Source organism: Paramacrobiotus metropolitanus, unplaced genomic scaffold (genome assembly GCF_019649055.1).
Source record: "Paramacrobiotus metropolitanus isolate TYO unplaced genomic scaffold, Prichtersi_v1.0 Parri_scaffold0000433, whole genome shotgun sequence".
In the NCBI taxonomy this organism is placed as follows: domain Eukaryota; kingdom Metazoa; phylum Tardigrada; class Eutardigrada; order Parachela; family Macrobiotidae; genus Paramacrobiotus; species Paramacrobiotus metropolitanus.
In genome coordinates, this window is record NW_026570653.1 from 1 (window position 1) to 18,278 (window position 18,278).

The 18,278-nt window shown below is 43.5% G+C and overlaps 2 protein-coding genes across 5 annotated transcripts; one reads left to right on the forward strand and one right to left on the reverse strand.

The window, feature by feature from the left end:
• The first annotated feature begins 1,491 nt into the window (after positions 1–1,491).
• On the forward strand, positions 1,492–6,705 carry LOC129602393 (uncharacterized). Of its 3 annotated transcripts, none has more exons than XR_008692400.1 (4): positions 1,492–1,936; positions 2,017–2,781; positions 2,910–3,665; positions 6,268–6,705. XR_008692400.1 is itself a non-coding variant. In XM_055501396.1 (3 exons), the coding sequence occupies exons 1-3, from the start codon at positions 1,849–1,851 to the stop codon at positions 3,254–3,256; spliced, it is 1,200 nt and encodes a 399-aa protein (XP_055357371.1). In that variant the 5' UTR covers positions 1,492–1,848; the 3' UTR covers positions 3,257–4,560. The 3 variants fall into 3 exon arrangements, 1 of the variants encoding a protein (XP_055357371.1); XR_008692399.1 differs by having other exon boundaries at positions 2,910–3,639; XM_055501396.1 differs by lacking the exon at positions 6,268–6,705 and having other exon boundaries at positions 2,910–4,560.
• LOC129602394 (uncharacterized) lies at positions 2,731–5,345 on the reverse strand. Of its 2 annotated transcripts, none has more exons than XM_055501399.1 (2): positions 4,641–5,345; positions 2,731–4,286 (listed from the first exon to the last, which is right to left on the reverse strand). In XM_055501399.1, exon 2 carries the CDS (start codon positions 4,131–4,133, stop codon positions 3,621–3,623), a length of 513 nt encoding a protein of 170 aa, XP_055357374.1. In that variant the 5' UTR covers positions 4,134–4,286; positions 4,641–5,345; the 3' UTR covers positions 2,731–3,620. The 2 variants fall into 2 exon arrangements, with proteins under 2 accessions (XP_055357374.1, XP_055357373.1); XM_055501398.1 differs by lacking the exon at positions 4,641–5,345 and adding an exon at positions 4,501–4,587.
• Positions 6,706–18,278: the final 11,573 nt, after the last annotated feature.

The window sequence follows — 18,278 nt, forward strand, 5'->3', positions numbered from 1 at the left end:
CATGCACGAAAACTTACACTTTCGCGCACTCCCAAACGCATATTTGATTCGGTTTATAATATTCTGTAGCCAGAAGATTTGTATACGCTGGCGTGGAAACCGTTTGTGCGCGCAACATCCGGCGTGGCCATAACACTGTCGCCTCCTTTGCAGAGGATGTTTTTTTGTGATTTTCCATGTATCTGTCCAATTAACAAACAGCATAATTTGCGCAAAAAAAGATTTCAGAATACGAACTAAAAAGAATTGAAAATACGAAATGCATATTACGAGTATCTAGTTAGGTAAATTAGTGTTTATTGCTTGATAATTATGAAGTAGCTGACTTCTTAACAGTAGAAAATTAGTACACCGACAACCATAATTTACGTTTTTCGGTAACTACGTATTTACTGTGAGTCTGTGATTACTGTACATAACTGCGGTCAGTTTTAAACTCATGAGTGTTTGGAAAAATTATCGGAAATATGAAATTTCTGTACGCTATTATAGTATTATCAAAGGCATTCAAAGTGGACCTATTTAATATGAGGCAGCATTGATGCCTAACAATAAAATTTGTTGCATGGATAACATTTATAATAAGGATACAATTTAAATATACAATTTGCTAGAAGATGGGATGGATGCTGTTGCCAGCAGTGCAACTGAAGGCACCGGGCAGCATTTAGATCAGAATCACCAGATGTATAGAACAATATTATGATACTGTATTGTGCACAATTTACAGTGAACTGCACATATATTGGCTGTAAACATATAGTTCGGACAGTACAAATTTAATACGAATTAAAATGTCGCATTAATTGTAAGAATAAGGCATATTCTAGAATTTGGTTGTTAATTCGCTCAGAAATAGCCTATAAAAGATTTTCCATAAATCACGTAAGCAAGGTAAGTAATTTACTGTACTTAGTTAATTTCTTTCGTGCAGTTTGCGCGGGGTTTACTAGTCAGAAAACAATACTAGAAGAGCACGTGTCACTTCGCTGCAGAACTTACATGGGTTACTGTTAACGGTAAGTAACGGTTATTTTGCCACTTTCTTAAAAGGCGTTTCCTAGCCTCCTGTGCTTGTACATCCAGCCACTGCTCCAGTCAATATCGCGCGATGCGCTGTTACATATTTCAGAGTTCATGCAGTTTTTGAATTATTGTTTTTTTTATGGACAAGACCAGGGAGAGACCAGGGCTTGTGTGTTGTAAAATTTTATTATTAAAAATTTTGTTGTGTAAACTTTTATTGACGACAACCATTAATGCATTAAAGGTGCAAAACTTTAAAAAAAACTTCAGTTTAAATCTGGCCGGAAGTGCGCTTTCGGTCGATTTGGCGTCAAGTTGCGCACACTAGTCCCAGTCCCAAATGGTCACAGTCCCGATCGCTCCCAGGCCCAGTCCGGCACAGTCACAGACGGTCACAGTCACAGAAGGTCCCAGTCACATAAACTCCCACTCCCACCCAGTCCCACCCAGTCACAGTCACAGTCTTTAGCAATACCCAGGGCAAAGTCGCTCGGACTGGTCAAAACGCATACGGTCTGAGTGTAGAGCGTGTGTAAGTGTATCTGAATCTGAATGTGAGTGGAAGAGCAGTCCACATGTACTCCGTTTCCCTATTGTTATTGTATGCGATGGCGCACGTTTTGTTTCGCAAGTCTTTTTCAAGCAGCAGACCAACGACGTCTTTCTGTGCCAGACGGCAGCGGCATTTGGAATGCAAACCTTGGCTGCTCTGCAGCGATTGAGAGCCGCCGCAATCCAGTTAATATCTGCCAACAGATTCCTTAGACGACTCGCATTATACCGCCACCGTAACTCCGTTTCCTCCTTTCTTCCGCGGAGCCAATGACGCGCGATCAATGTACTCGGCAGTTCACTAAAAATTGTCGTCCATTTTCCATGAACTCCTATTCCTACCTTTACCGGATAAACGGTTAGCCAAAAAAACGAAACCTTTGTGAAATCTTACTTACCAACTTTTCGCAATCTTAATTCACCGTTTCATCCGCGTAGGGGAAGGCTGGACGAGCCACCACGATATCAACCCTACCTTAGTGATCGATCAAGTTACCCCAGTTGACTGCAGTTTGAACCATGGTCTACATCTGAACTGCAATGACAAGGTCACTGCCCAAGAGATCCGCCAATTGGCCGCTTCGCTATCGCTGCCACCGCCGCGGGCGGTTTTTGTAAACTTGACCGATGGCCCACTGGTGACCTTGGACAACCTATCACCCGTCCGCCAACACACTATCATCTTGAACCTATACTTTTGCGCATCGGCTCGCACCACGGGCAAATTGGTCGCGCTAGGCTTCCCGAACCTGTTGAATTTCGAACTGCACCATTGTCGCGCTATGGTTGTAAAGAAAACCGATTTCTGGTCATCCATCAAACTCCGCATGATCCTTTTCGCTAATACAACTCTGCGCTCACTGGAGGAGAACACCTTCGCGGACTTGCCAGCTTTACGTCTCGTCTCCTTGGAAAAGGGCTTCAGCGAAATGGAAGTGTTTAGCAAAGATATCAGAAATTATCTACAAAAGCTACATTGCGGATGTGAATACGAGTGGTTCCGGCAGTGTTGGAGCAGAAATCAGCTCCTGCGCAGTGCCGACCGGAAGCAGATATTCAACATTCCGACCAACTCATGGCACAACGATAACGTCACGAAAAGAGATATGTATTTACCAATTGATTGTGCAGCGAATCCGTTTCCTGATGGTTCAGAGTTCATTGACTTCGCACAGGACGCTTTTTCCATTAACGAGAAATCGTGTAAGCATTTTTTTGCTCTTGAGAACTACGTTGTTAGTGAGGAGACATTAGGATATTATTCAACTTAAAAATTTTCGAAAGGCAGACCTTCGCTCTAAATATTTCGCTGGGCAGATTTGGTTTTACAGACGCAGAAAATGGGTGCCCGAGCGAAATGGACGATAAGCCATTTCCGGTATTCTCCACTGAACCAGCGACTGCCGTTGAATGTGGTTATCAGCAGATGGATTGGCGGTGCATCTCCTTGGTTACGTCTAAACAAATCGAGTGTCCGGAAGCTAACTCCACTGGCAAGCTTTTCGACGCATCCTACTGCCTCTCCGAACTGCGCAGTCAGTCGGTGGCTCTCGCCCGATTCCCGCCGCGTCCTCTGAGACTGTTCTCTCGCCCGATTCCCGCCGCGTCCTCTGAGACTGTTCTGGATGGACAACATCACGGCTGTTTCGAGCGATTTGGGTTTCGAGCGCGCGCGTAATCAGCTTGATTTAGAAAGGATTGTAAATTGTCATCCACTCCGTAGTCGCTATTCCAGATAAAATAAAAGTCCGTACGCTCTTATAGAATTGTAATAAAGGCTGCGTACGTAACAGCCGCCTTGGGGATGCGATGCTTTCGAATTTCGATAATCCCAAGGCAGAGTGCAGACTACGAGTCTACGTCGTGTTTTTCCAATTTTGAATTTCTTCCCATTTTCTAATTCCTGGCTGCTTGCTTCTTCGTTCTAATTTTAAATAAGACTAAGATATCCGGATCGAAATCTGTACAATTTATCGAAGATGAATACGATGAATGTGGATGTGGTGTATCATCCGTGTGTGACTGTGCTGGAGGATTTCCCTTTACGAAGCACGTGTAACGGTGAGGAGATGGCGGAGGACGCGCCAGTAGGTGTCGCGCGTGCGCCAGTACGCGTACATGTCCGTGGCCACCCGGCGCATCTCCGCCGGCGGCTCCGGCAGCGCGGCCTCCATGGCCGTCCGCATGGCGGTCAGAGTCGCGACAATGTCCTGGCCGCAGTCCAGACGCAGGAAGGGCACGGCCACCCGCAGCGGCGGCGCCGGGTCGCGGCTCTGGTAGGGCTCATCGGTCAAGGGGGTGAAGTCGGAGTGCCAGGAGGGCCGGCAGTGGTGGAAGGCTTGGACGGCGTCGTTCTGGACGTAATCAACCAGGATCAGCTGGCCGCTGCACATGTCCATCAGCGGTGACAGGTGGTGCAGGGGAAAGTAGAGCGGCGCATGGGCACTGGCCTTCCATTCACTGACCACCGCCCAGACGGTGGGCAGGTCGCCGGTTACGACGCAGCGGTGGCAGATGATACGCTGCAGTGCCGCGGCCGGTGCCGGTCGGAGCATTCTGACCAGCTGCCGAATGAGGGTCACGTCGCTGCTGCCCACACGCAGGCTGCGCTCGGCCAGACGGTGCTCGCCGGGCCGCCACCGGCTCAGCACCAGCGTCCGCACGTCACGGCTCAGCCCGTACAACGTTCTATGGGCACACCGGGCAACCTATCAGAAACTCTTACTGAATCAAACTGCTATATTTCTTATTAAGGTATACAGATAGTATACATAAGTGGGTATTGCTGAAACAATTATTGGTAGGCGGCCTACCAATAATGATTCTCTAGACCGAGTGATTTTATTATTAACAACAACAAACGTGATTACTATTAGTAGTAGTATACACTTTTACTGGAACAATTTCCGGTAGGCGGCCTACCTTTCCTTTACTTATTACATAGACCGGTTGACGGCGTTGAGTTAAACAGTTTCATTTGTCGAGGAGGCCCGGAGATTCGATAAAAAAATCAGGTGTAATTTCATTATATAAAATCTACAAAGTACTGGTAGGCGGCCTACCAGTAACGCTGGATCTGTGACAACCACCAGCTCTGTCGCCCTGGCTCGGGATCACGGGATCATACAACACATGTATGTCCGTTTCGCACTTTGATGAATATGATTGGATGAAGATGTTTGGGAAGAGATGCAGAAGTTCCGTTCAGCTGTCTGCCGTATGTTCGCAGAGAACGAAATGGATTGTGTATTCATGGAAACCGCTACGCGTCTTAAGTCGCATCCGCATATGCAGATTGAATGCATTCCGCTGGATAAGGACAACGGCAGCTTGGCTCCAATGTATTTCAAAAAGGCTATTCTCGAAGCGGAAGGAGAATGGACACAGAATAAGAAGCTGGTCGATCGGAACCGGATGCACCGACCGGTCTAATCCGGCATCGTGAACGTGATGGAACGCCGCACTGCGCTCGGGAAGAATGTAAATCGGGATGGATCCCGTGGCGGTGAACTGAACATGTGTGTTGCTGCCAACAGGAGTGCCACTGGATGCAGACGATGTCCCGGTGCGTTTGTTGCAGTACTTGCAGAAAAACAATGCCGCAAACAATCCTAACAGGAGTGCTATGGCCATGACCAGCAAAGTTATATCTACCACGTTTACTGATGTCATGTTATATGTTAATTACAACCGTAGCAAGACAGTCGAGGTGTCCTTCGTCGCTTAGCTTGAAAATTAAAATACCAATGGAACTATACACTGTATACGTCGTAGAAGTCGTTACACAGTTTTCATTATTTACCGATATGACCATAATTATATAAAGCATCTTCAAGTATTTTAGCCAGTACGTTGAACTAATTTTGATAAGATATTTTTGTTCCAGAATTCCAGATTAGCTGCTGAACGCCTGAGCGAAATGATTCAGTCATTTTACACCGCTGAATTAAGTCGAGCTAGACGGGTTTTCCCCGTGAGTCACTAACCACCTCGTCATCATTCACTGTTTAAATCCTCAAATAATTTACTTCTTTCTTTACACACTAATTTAATCTAAATTGGAAACATACAGATACAGGTAGAGCGCACTTGTCAGAATACGCAAGAGATGTTCACATTTAAAAATATCTTCACCGTAATAATATCGCATTGGAAGTCAAAGCGTTTTATATAATTAAATTACACCTCATTTTTTATCGAATCTCCGGGCCTCCTCGACAGATGAAACTGCCGTCAACTGGTCTATGTAATAAGTAAAGAAAAGGTTGGCCGCCTACCGGAAATTGTTCCAGTAAAAGTGTACTACTACTAATAGTAATCACGTTTGTGGTTGTTAATAATAAAATCACTCGGTCTAGAGAATCATTATTGGTAGGCCGCCTACCAATAATTGTTTCAGCAATACCCACTTATGTATACTATCTGTATACCTTAATAAGAAATATAGCAGTTTGATTCAGTAAGAGTTTCTGATAGGTTGCCCGGTGTGCCCATAGAACGTTTTAATAATTTAAAGGATGAACTGCATCAACACTGAGCGCTACCGTAGGAAATGTACGGCATCTGTATATATATATATATATATATATATATCAGTCGGAACGATGAATTTGTGCTGTATTGTAAATAATAATGGCTTTTTTGTACATGTAGAACTACTTGTTACAGATGCTGTTTACTGCATTGCAGACACGAATCATGCACACTTTATAGTCGGCGTTGGCACAATTGGGACCGGAGACTCGTTTTTTCACGGCCATCAGTCATTTGAACTGATTTCAGCGGCAAATGCATGCAGTATAGTGCTCATCTTGTGTTCGACAGATCCTCCGACATAAGTGATCCTGTTCCGGGTTGAAGTGTGTTTGGGGCAAATTCGCAGATGATTTTGTGTCTCCTCTGAGTATAAGCGATTTTTATTTTCACTTTGACATTGGTGAAAGATTTGGCGGTTGCATGATGATGTGGAGTGACAACGGAGTACTGCGTACGATTTTATATTATTTGGAAGAAAAAAATGTGGTAAAATTGAAATTAATCTTCCGTCTATGTACTGGCGGCATTCTATTATGTGATACTGAATTTACGATATTTTTTTCGCGATCAATAAAGGTCTCATAACGTCTGCATACACTTTTTCATCACCTTACAAAATCAGGGTTTGATTTCACGCAATACAAGGTTTGCTTGAATTAAAGTGTGCACTGTCCATTAATAATTAAAATGTTCATCAAGTAAAAGCAATAAAGGCGCTTAATCAAAGCAGGAAAAATTAACTAATGAATCGCGCTTGGCCCTTCGCGCCTTTACTCATTCTACGCATAGAAAACCCCTGATGGGGCTGTCCGAATTCACATAATATCACTTCCGGCCTGTACAAACTGGAACCGATAATACCTAACCGGAGCTGGATAATCCTGCCGTTCCGGTAGCCAACTAATGGAAAGCGCTTTTGGATTGGACACGGACATCGGATGCTCGCTGTATTTGCGCTTTCACCGGCAATTCAATGCTGGCCTCCATCCCACCGATGTATTAGCCGCTAATGTGACCATGTAAGAACTCCGTGGTAGCAGTTTATGTACAGTGAAAGAATTTAATCCCGGAGACAAGAATACTGGTGCACTGTCGACAACTAATTCCTCTCGCCGGTATGAATCTCGATATACGTCTGTATATCACATGCATAAATTTACTGTTAATACACTTTGCTGATAATACTTGTGGTAGGCGGCCTACCACAAAATTAATAAGACACTGCATGCGCTCTGTCATTATGATTACGGTCATGAAACGTATAGTCATTATGTACGGACTATACATCGCCAGTTCTTAGACGGTTGTCGTTGATTATTCTACTGACGTCCTTTAGTGAGCCAACGGTATCTGTTCGTGCAGTGAATACTTATCATCGATTTACATTGTTTAATTGGCAGAATTGTCTGGTGTTCTCTGCAATTTGAGTTACTATTTTATTTTGGCGTCAATGGTCAATATAGTATTCACGATTTCATGTACTCGTATACGACGGACGATACGTAATCTGGCGGACCCGACTCTGTTCATTTACTAATAATTAGAATATTTGTTTTATTTGTAAAATTAAAATTTGCTACATCCTGCAATTTTTTTAGCAGGCCAGCTCCCAATAATGATCGGTGATTTGATGAGAATACATGTGTTGCACGTATCCAATAACAGTAAACCGTAAACAGTTATAACACCAAGATTAAACCATAATCAGTTATAATACCTTAGAACCTAAGAAACTACGAAAAAAATATTGTAATGGCAATGGCCGTCGATATGCAGCCGATCATTGATAGTTGGGCAATGAATAAATCCAGTAGGCCGCCTACCGGAAACGATAAAAATATTCTGATTTGGGATCAATTTTTGTTGCATTATATATACAATATTACAAGTTATATGACAACTTTATTATACATCACAGAATGGAAATGGTAGGCGGCCAACCTAAAAAGGAAATGAAGAATGGAAATGGTAGGCGGCCAACCTAAAAAGGAAATGAATGCATTTATTCGGCATTCAAATTCAGTTGCACCCATTCCAATTCAGTTGCGCCCATTCCCACACAGCTACTCAATTCCAACTCAATTTCAGTATTTCACTGAAACGCGAAATACTACAATTGAGCCAGGGTAAGAAACCACTATTCCTCCAATTCAGTTGCGCCCATTCCCACACAGCTACTCAATTCCAACTCAGTTTCAGTATTTCACTGAAACGCGAAATACTACAATTGAGCCAGGGTAAGAAACCACTATTCCTCCAATTCAGTTGCGCCCATTCCCACACAGCTACTCAATTCCAACTCAGTTTCAGTATTTCACTGAAACGCGAAATACTACAATTGAGCCAGGGTAAGAAACCACTATTCCTCCAATTCAGTTGCGCCCATTCCCACACAGCTACTCAATTCCAACTCAATTTCAGTATTTCACTGAAACGCGAAATACTACAATTGAGCCAGGGTAAGAAACCACTATTCCTCCAATTCAGTTGCGCCCATTCCCACACAGCTACTCAATTCCAACTCAATTTCAGTATTTCACTGAAACGCGAAATACTACAATTGAGCCAGGGTAAGAAACCACTATTCCTCCAATTCAGTTGCGCCCATTCCCACACAGCTACTCAATTCCAACTCAGTTTCAGTATTTCACTGAAACGCGAAATACTACAATTGAGCCAGGGTAAGAAACCACTATTCCTCCAATTCAGTTGCGCCCATTCCCACACAGCTACTCAATTCCAACTCAATTTCAGTATTTCACTGAAACGCGAAATACTACAATTGAGCCAGGGTAAGAAACCACTATTCCTCCAATTCAGTTGCGCCCATTCCCACACAGCTACTCAATTCCAACTCAGTTTCAGTATTTCACTGAAACGCGAAATACTACAATTGAGCCAGGGTAAGAAACCACTATTCCTCCAATTCAGTTGCGCCCATTCCCACACAGCTACTCAATTCCAACTCAGTTTCAGTATTTCACTGAAACGCGAAATACTACAATTGAGCCAGGGTAAGAAACCACTATTCCTCCAATTCAGTTGCGCCCATTCCCACACAGCTACTCAATTCCAACTCAATTTCAGTATTTCACTGAAACGCGAAATACTACAATTGAGCCAGGGTAAGAAACCACTATTCCTCCAATTCAGTTGCGCCCATTCCCACACAGCTACTCAATTCCAACTCAATTTCAGTATTTCACTGAAACGCGAAATACTACAATTGGAGCCAGGGTAAGAAACCACTATTCCTCCAATTCAGTTGCGCCCATTCCCACACAGCTACTCAATTCCAACTCAATTTCAGTATTTCACTGAAACGCGAAATACTACAATTGAGCCAGGGTAAGAAACCACTATTCCTCCAATTCAGTTGCGCCCATTCCCACACAGCTACTCAATTCCAACTCAATTTCAGTATTTCACTGAAACGCGAAATACTACAATTGAGCCAGGGTAAGAAACCACTATTCCTCCAATTCAGTTGCGCCCATTCCCACACAGCTACTCAATTCCAACTCAATTTCAGTATTTCACTGAAACGCGAAATACTACAATTGAGCCAGGGTAAGAAACCACTATTCCTCCAATTCAGTTGCGCCCATTCCCACACAGCTACTCAATTCCAACTCAGTTTCAGTATTTCACTGAAACGCGAAATACTACAATTGAGCCAGGGTAAGAAACCACTATTCCTCCAATTCAGTTGCGCCCATTCCCACACAGCTACTCAATTCCAACTCAATTTCAGTATTTCACTGAAACGCGAAATACTACAATTGAGCCAGGGTAAGAAACCACTATTCCTCCAATTCAGTTGCGCCCATTCCCACACAGCTACTAATTCCAACTCAATTTCAGTATTTCACTGAAACGCGAAATACTACAATTGAGCCAGGGTAAGAAACCACTATTCCTCCAATTCAGTTGCGCCCATTCCCACACAGCTACTAATTCCAACTCAATTTCAGTATTTCACTGAAACGCGAAATACTACAATTGAGCCAGGTAAGAAACCACTATTCCTCCAATTCAGTTGCGCCCATTCCAACACAGCTACTCAATTCCAACTCAATTTCAGTATTTCACTGAAACGCGAAATACTACAATTGAGCCAGGGTAAGAAACCACTATTCCTCCAATTCAGTTGCGCCCATTCCCACACAGCTACTCAATTCCAACTCAATTTCAGTATTTCACTGAAACGCGAAATACTACAATTGAGCCAGGGTAAGAAACCACTATTCCTCCAATTCAGTTGCGCCCATTCCCACACAGCTACTAATTCCAATCTCAATTTCAGTATTTCACTGAAACGCGAAATACTACAATTGAGCCAGGGTAAGAAACCACTATTCCTCCAATTCAGTTGCGCCCATTCCAACACAGCTACTCAATTCCAACTCAATTTCAGTATTTCACTGAAACGCGAAATACTACAATTGAGCCAGGGTAAGAAACCACTATTCCTCCAATTCAGTTGCGCCCATTCCAACACAGCTACTCAATTCCAACTCAATTTCAGTATTTCACTGAAACGCGAAATACTACAATTGAGCCAGGGTAAGAAACCACTATTCCTCCGCCTCCGCCGTATCGGCCGCCGGAATCCCTGCCGTCTATACCCGCTGATCCCTCCTGACGCATGTCAACAGTAATCTCATGGATTTGTAAATAATATTATGTGCGGATAACCTTTTGGAGGGATGTTACGCGCGCTCGTATGTGGTCTATTACGAGTCACTGTTGTGCAGTCAACCTCGCACCACGGCTTTTCTGTACCAACTTAGACTGACCAGTTTACTAGCGTACCAGCTGTTCCACTGCTCCAAATTAGATATCAGAAAAGCCGATTTTCACTATTCAAATCGACTACGCGAATTCCGCCTGTACAATTCCACGATCCGGAATCTAGAGAAGGATGTTTTCTCGGGTCTTCCATCACTGCGCTTGCTGTTACTGGAGAGCGGTTTGCGAAGTGGACCGGAAATAGAGGGCCATACTTGGCTGATCCCAGCGTATGACGACCGGCTACGTAATTATCTGTTCCAGCTGCACTGCGGCTGTGCGTTTGCATGGTTCCGAGACTGGCGCCGGAGCAATTCGGCTTTGCTGAAGGCGGCTGACCTGGGAGAAGTATGGTTTGCCGCGCATTATCTGCTTAATGAAGTGTACGATCCCTCTGATATGTTTGTGCCGATCAATTGCGCCCAGCCCATTCCTTATGGACCCGACGAAGTGGATGCTAACCAGACAGCCTTTTCCCAGAATGAACCGAACTGCTGGTGAACGGTAACTAATTAGTTAGTGCAGCTAAATCGACGCAGATATCCACTCGCTATTCTTTACAAACTGGGATAAACAAAAAATACTTTTTCGGGCAAAAGCCGCCAAAGACAACAATGATTGCAAGCGCCGGTACACTACTTGATAGTCAAAATTTTAACCCTAAAAAGACAACCCTAATCTCTATCTTCTCTTGGATTAAAAGGTAACGTGCTTAAAACAACCGTGGCATTTCCTTTAACAACGGCTAGACTAAAGCGCTGCTTAACGAAAGCAGTAGAACGCGCTTCTCCAGTTAAGTCTCCAGTCAAAGCGGGGCCAATTACTCCCATGCAACGACAACTCGATAACCGACAGTTGCAGAACGACAATCGGTTAACATAATTAAATAAACATAAGAAAATATAAGAAATAATCGAACATAAGAAAACATTTAATCATAATAAAAACATAAGAAAGCGAACGAATAACATACTGAAACAAACAAAAAATAAGAAAATATATGAAAACGTACATCGCCCCGACGTCCAGGCTGCCGGGAAGTAGAGCGGAGATACGTGAAAACCAGAAGTTAGGAAAGTATAGCGGGCTGGCAGACCGATTTATGACATGGTAGAAAAGGAAGATGTGTACTTTGCCTTTCATTTAGCCGAACAGAAATGATGTTATGGTTTTTGTTGTTAACTGATACTCTTGTATTAAGTTTTTCAATAGGAACCGTGATACCCGGCACCGGCAAACGGCCAGTGACCATGTAACCGACAACCGGATATCTTAGCAGAGTCGTACAGTGGCCGCATGCTTTCGAATGCTGTGTTTTGGGTTAAGCGTCTTTTTAGTCCTAGATGAATTATTTTATATTTCACAAAACACGGATACAGTTGAGAATAAACACGGAAGTTATCACAACAAAAACAGTTCATTTAACGCTGCCGCTCCTTCCATGGTACCGAGTACGGAAGCGGCGTTACCCCGTTGGATATCCGAGAACAAGCCTTGACGAAGAAACTCGTGCGAGCGATGTTCGCCCGTCTGTTGTGCGAGCCGCTTACCGATTTCTTTTACTATGCTGATGGATGACTTTCCCCGTGTTCCGTGCGTTTCAAAAGCTGATGCTGCGAAGTCATACCGTCCTTCCAGGTACGAGTACAGCTGCCGTTTCTTGTTCTTCGCCAGCTCGGCTGCAGATCCCGCGGTTACCGACGTAGACTTCAGATGGGATTTAGCTCACGTATTGCGCAGATTATGTCGCATGGTAAGCACATGCCGCGCTTCCATGCGAACGTGGTGCACTCATCAGGGCGACGCTCTGACGTGTGGGATGTTCCTCGAGGTTTCAGCTTGGCAGGTATGCCGGCAGACACTATAGATCTGCAACCGATACTATTAAAACCGCCATGACGTGGGTGTTTCCCGGAGGAAAACGGGCACGATATGCCGTGGTGGCCATATACGTCGACAGGCATGTGGCACTTCGCACAGAAGTGGGGCTCGCAAATAGTTACCCCCGGCCGCAGTCCAACTGATATGTTAACTGTACCGTCGCACAGAAGATTACCGATGTGCGCCGAGAGCAATGCGTTTAACCATAAGCCGACTTCTGGCATTGATTGAGCCAAGAGTCGAGCCCTGTTTACTTAGTCGTCACGATAAACATCCAGAAACGTAGACAGCAATGCGTTACAGAGCGGTAAATCGTAGGTCCGTTGTGTCTTCGAAAACTGAACTCTGGAAGATCGGTGAGAGGCGCGCCGTCTTTCCACAACTCCAGAGCTTCAGAAACGTTGAGTGAGGGATGATCAGGAGGCAGATTCGACATTATGTCGAATGCGGAGTGAATCGATGCCAAAAAGGCAGGGAGTGCTAATTCTTCCGCCCTGTTGCCACTGCTCGGTCCTAGATTCCTCTTGACGCAACGCCGCTGCTGTAGCACTGACTGTAATGCTAGGTCCATACTTCGGTTTTTAAAACGTTGTACAACAAAATCGTAGTCTTAAAATGGGAACTACGATTTCACCAATCGTAGTTGCAGTTTCCTGGATGTTGTAGTAATGTTGTAAAATTTTTGTAAACTGCAACGATTCCCGGCCATACTTTGACCACAACTGAAATCTGAGCCAGCCCAGCAAGGTTCGGTTGGCGTACAAATCGCGCTTATTCTTATTATTAATAAGCGGAAGCAGCAGGTTTTTATTTTGTTTCATTATACGAACAGTTTACAAATCAGTAAATCAGTCATGCTCGCACGCTATACCGAAGACTATCTACAAAAAAAGCTTTCATAATATAAATGGAGTCATATGCATAGTCACATAAATGGAGTCACATGCTATGTAAATTAAAAACTTGTACACGGTTTAACCGTGGAGTGAGGCAGCATAGTTTGATGCAACTAACCAACGCAAAAAAGTCAGCAAATAAAGGTAATCAGTAAATGGCGCATAAAAGGTAGAATAAAGAAAGCTCGCGAAATATTATGGCGATTCTGACAAAGCTGCTTATTCGCCAGTTTGCTAAAGGAAGAAAAGCCCTTTCCTCCTACAACATCGATGACCACAAATAATTTTTCGAAATACAGCATTTTTCCTACAACTGTTCGCGTCCATACTTTCGAGAACTACAACAAAAAATGCTACAACAAAACTGACTCCCGTGCATACTTCTTCTACGATTGTTGTATGATTTTTATAATACTCCGAAATACAACTCAAGTATGGACCTAGCATTATATGCTTACCGGTACCCGCACATACATGTATGCAGAGCAGAGCGTATTCTCTGTGTGCCAGTGATCGTGTTTTTCATTTTGAAAATATAATAAAATCAAATTCTGATGTTATCCTGACACACACATACCTAGATGGACGTTTGGACCCATTACGAAGAAAAACACGGCAATTACAGATAATATCTGTAATTGCCGTGTTTTTCGTCGTAAGTGCGTTTTCTGAAATGGCTTTATATTTGATAATATTATTATCAAATATAAAGCCATTTCAGAAAACGCACTTACTATCATAATATTATATAGACACTGATGAAAAGCTCAAGAAGGCATTGAAAATCTCAAGAAGGCTGCTTTCTAGAGCTTTGATCAGTGTCTATATACTCTCTGATAAACCACACTATTATCAGACAGTACATAGACACTGATGAAAAGCTCAAGATGGCACTGAAAAGCTGAAGAAGACTGCTTTCTTGAGCTCTGCATTCGTGTCTATATACTGCCTGATAATAACAGCGCCATCAGAAACTGCCAAAGGCGCACTGGCAGCTGTTGGGCGATTGGTCGTCTGCAGCAGCTCGGCCGCGTGAGTAAGGTGCTGCAACCCGGCCGCTACATCCTTGTAACGTACAACGGCCCAAAACAACCAACGACCTCTGTCAACGCCTTAACTGACGCCAATAAATCTCTAATAATTATTGCTGGGAAACCAGTTCTCCAACACCAACATCTTCTCGGGTTAGCCATGCTCACGATCGTGATACAGCGTCCCTCCAACAATACACCGTCTGAAAGCAGGCGTTGGGGTGTTGCGCCTCAAATTCCTTGACCGGAAACATGCGACATATGGTGCAGCGAATCCCCGTATTGCATACAACACTAAAACCAAGTATTGTACGAGCTCAGAAGTTCGTTTGGCAACAACACATGCCGTGGGGTGGTCGCATATGTGGCGCACACCGTACGAGGTTAAATAGCTGCAGCAACACGAATGTTGAACAAAGTGAAACATGAACTCTCAAGTGCATGCGTTGTTTGACACTTCCGGCACATCCGGCTAAAAGAATGCTAAGGTTGACTTATTTACAACCGTACGCCATTAATTAACTGTAGCAATACGAATGCGTCTACGCGACCCGGAATACCCGCTAGGTATTCACAGCTACCTTCATCTATCTATACTTCTATTTCTAAACTATGCAAGGTTGTACCTTCTACAGTCATCTGCATGCCATCAACACAAAGATCTCTAGTCATCTGTGCCGGGTAGCTGAACAAAATATCGGTCAAACGTTTTGGTTTGTTAAGCATTATACAAGTCACAGCACTTTCTGTGATATACAAGCGTGTTCAAGCGTGTGTGAGTCACACAGTGTGACTGCAGCACGGTTTGCTCGACCACAATAAACAACACGTTTTAAAATTTTCGTGTCCCATGTTTCGAACATGTTATCTCGTGGCATTTCTTTCACGTATGGATGCTATGAATATTTCCAACTGTTTTGTTTAGAGAAATGCCTTTTCTTTTGCTAGTTAACAGTTGCTGACATGCTGCTTGCGCTGGGCGAGTTATGCACTCTGCGCACTTTGTGACTTTTCCAAAAAATGCCGGTTTTTTATTTAAGTTTTATGGGTAATTTTTGTTGAAATAGTTGGCTGTATGATAAGCTGCAATACAAAATGCCTATTTTGATGTTTAGGTAAAGCCTTAGAACACATGCGGAGCAATATGTCCTTCATCGAGGTGCATGTAAACATCCGAATGGAGGGGTGGACAGCGTCCGGACGAAGTTACCGCTGTTCCTTGTAGCGATGAGAAGCCGGTAGTTTTAGAATGCTGCGCTGGCACAGATACCTTCGCTCAAGCTCATACTCATACAGCCTGCAAACGTTGTTTTCAGTAACGAAAACACGGTAAATTGCTGTGGCGTCATGTACGATATCTATTGTACAGAATTTGTACTGATTACACAGGAAAGCACTGTGTATATATGCGCACAGATGCTTAGTCCTGAATTGTTCATTAAAAAACAGTCCACTAATGATGTAGCATGCAGTATTGCAGGTAAATATACGCACTAGTATTTCGTACGTGCAACTATTTCGTACGCATACGTACAAGTGCAAGTACAAGTATAATTATAGTAAATACCTACTGTATTTCTTTTTGAAATATTATAAGTAAGCGAATCCTTCGTTTAAGTGTATTCGCTGAGCTTTACCCTTTTCGACAATCGTTATTGATTTTAGGGAAGTGGGCCGGTACATAGCACCAAATTCGTGCACAGGCACGAAAACTTTCCTTTTTCAAACATTTTGTTTCGGTTTGTGACATTTATAGCCAGAAGATTTATACATGGCGTGAAAACCGTTTGTGCGCGCAACATCGGTTCGGGAGTTATGGCTGTTAGAAAATTCAAAAGTTTAAATGCGTTCAGGTGTACTAAAAGTCTCATTATGGACGATCTCCTCAAATTTTGCACGTAAATGCACATAACGATGAAGATCGTTTTTACACCGATCCACTGTTCTAGCATGTTTTTCAAATTTTAAAGTGAATTACAAAAATTTTAAAATTCATTTTAAAATTTGAAAAAAATCATGGAAGTCTGGATCGGTGTAAAAACGATCTTCAAAGACATGCGCATTTATATGCAAAATTTAAGGGAGATCGATCCATAATCAGACTTTTGGTACACCTGAATGCATTTAAACTTTTTGGAATTTTCTAACAGCCATAACTCCCGAACCGGATGTTGCGCGCACAAACGGTTTTCACGCCAGTGTATACAAACCTTCTGGCTGTAGAATGTCATAAACCGAAACAAAAATGTGTTTGGGAGTGCGCGAAAGTGAAAGTTTTCGTGCATGTATACGAATTTGGCACCATGTACCGGCCCACTTCCCTTAAAGGATAAATCGCTGGTTAAAACTGATAAAAGAGGGTACAGCATCACCGGCGGCGAATTTAGACGAAATCTTTTCAATTATTCGCCCGCCTGTGTTTGTAGATGTTGCTGTTTAACTCGCTTGTGTTTTTAGCCTGTCATTACGTTATATAGGTAGAATTTGTGAAAAATTTCGTTGCTCATAACCCGAAAATAAATTATCATCGTATAAAAGTGGTACTTCGTGTATTATATATGATAACTAATCCTAGTTTCCCTACTCCAGATTAATCCATTACGTGAGTTTGTCTTCTACAACAAAGTTACTTGACTTTCCGATGCTCGACTGGCAACCCGTACTCGGAATCAGCTCACAGGTCATCCAGAACGAATTGAACGCCAAGCAAATACCACCGCTTCTCAGTCAAGGCCGCATACTGCGATGGTAACACTGTACTTAGAGAAGCTGCAGTAGCATCTGCTCCGCTACGCACAGTGTCCAGATCGTAGGTACGTTGTTCGGGTTACTATTCCAGCGAAGACACGTATGTGTTGTGAGGTGCGTGACCCACTCGCCGCAATGCACAGTCCCTGCTGAAACAAATTAGTGCCGTGCGGCCAGTGGATCGGGGAGTGTATGTCCAGATCGTCCAGTATCTCTGTCAACAGTATACGTTGCAAGTTTTACTAAATTCCCTACAAACGAACTGTGCATAACTTTGACGAACATGCTGTACCAGCTAATCAGCGGTAAAAACAAAACTGCAGTATTTCCTTACGCAACCGAAGCAGCTCAATGGGATCCTGAGACTTTTCGCCCGGATCTCTGCTCGTTGCAGTTAAACAGTGCAAAGTACAAGATGCAGTCCGCAGTGAAAGTCGTTGTTGGTGATATGAAGAATGCTCTTAACATGGCCATTTCGTCGATCCTATGCGGACTCGGATTCTAAGGAGTATGATTATCAAACCAGCACTCGACCTCGCAAGACAATTTTGCTCGACCGTTGTGACCTCGTAGACGCACACGAACATAAGGTTTGGAAGAATAATTTCTCAGCAAGTGAAAACAGGATTTGGAACAGTGTAAAATTTACTTTGTTATGAAAATTCCAGATTTAGCAGAGAGTTTTATTTAGCAAAACGTGGTGAGTGCGCAACGCAACAAGTGGCCGTATGGCAGGCACGGCCGGGCATCGAGCACGCATCCATCAAGTTCTCAAGCAGTGTGTGTACATCCGGAATGCCTTTCTGTGTACACACAC

Bases quoted from the DNA above. Each gene is read 5' to 3' on its own strand.
- LOC129602393 (XM_055501396.1), top strand. From the start codon at position 1,849: ATGACGCGCGATCAATGTACTCGGCAGTTCACTAAAAATTGTCGTCCA. The intron at 1,937-2,016 runs GTTAGCCAAAAA...TCATCCGCGTAG, and splicing joins CTACCTTTACCGGATAAACG to GGGAAGGCTGGACGAGCCAC. The intron at 2,782-2,909 runs GTAAGCATTTTT...TTGGTTTTACAG, and splicing joins TTCCATTAACGAGAAATCGT to ACGCAGAAAATGGGTGCCCG.
- LOC129602394 (XM_055501399.1), bottom strand. From the start codon at position 4,133: ATGCTCCGACCGGCACCGGCCGCGGCACTGCAGCGTATCATCTGCCAC.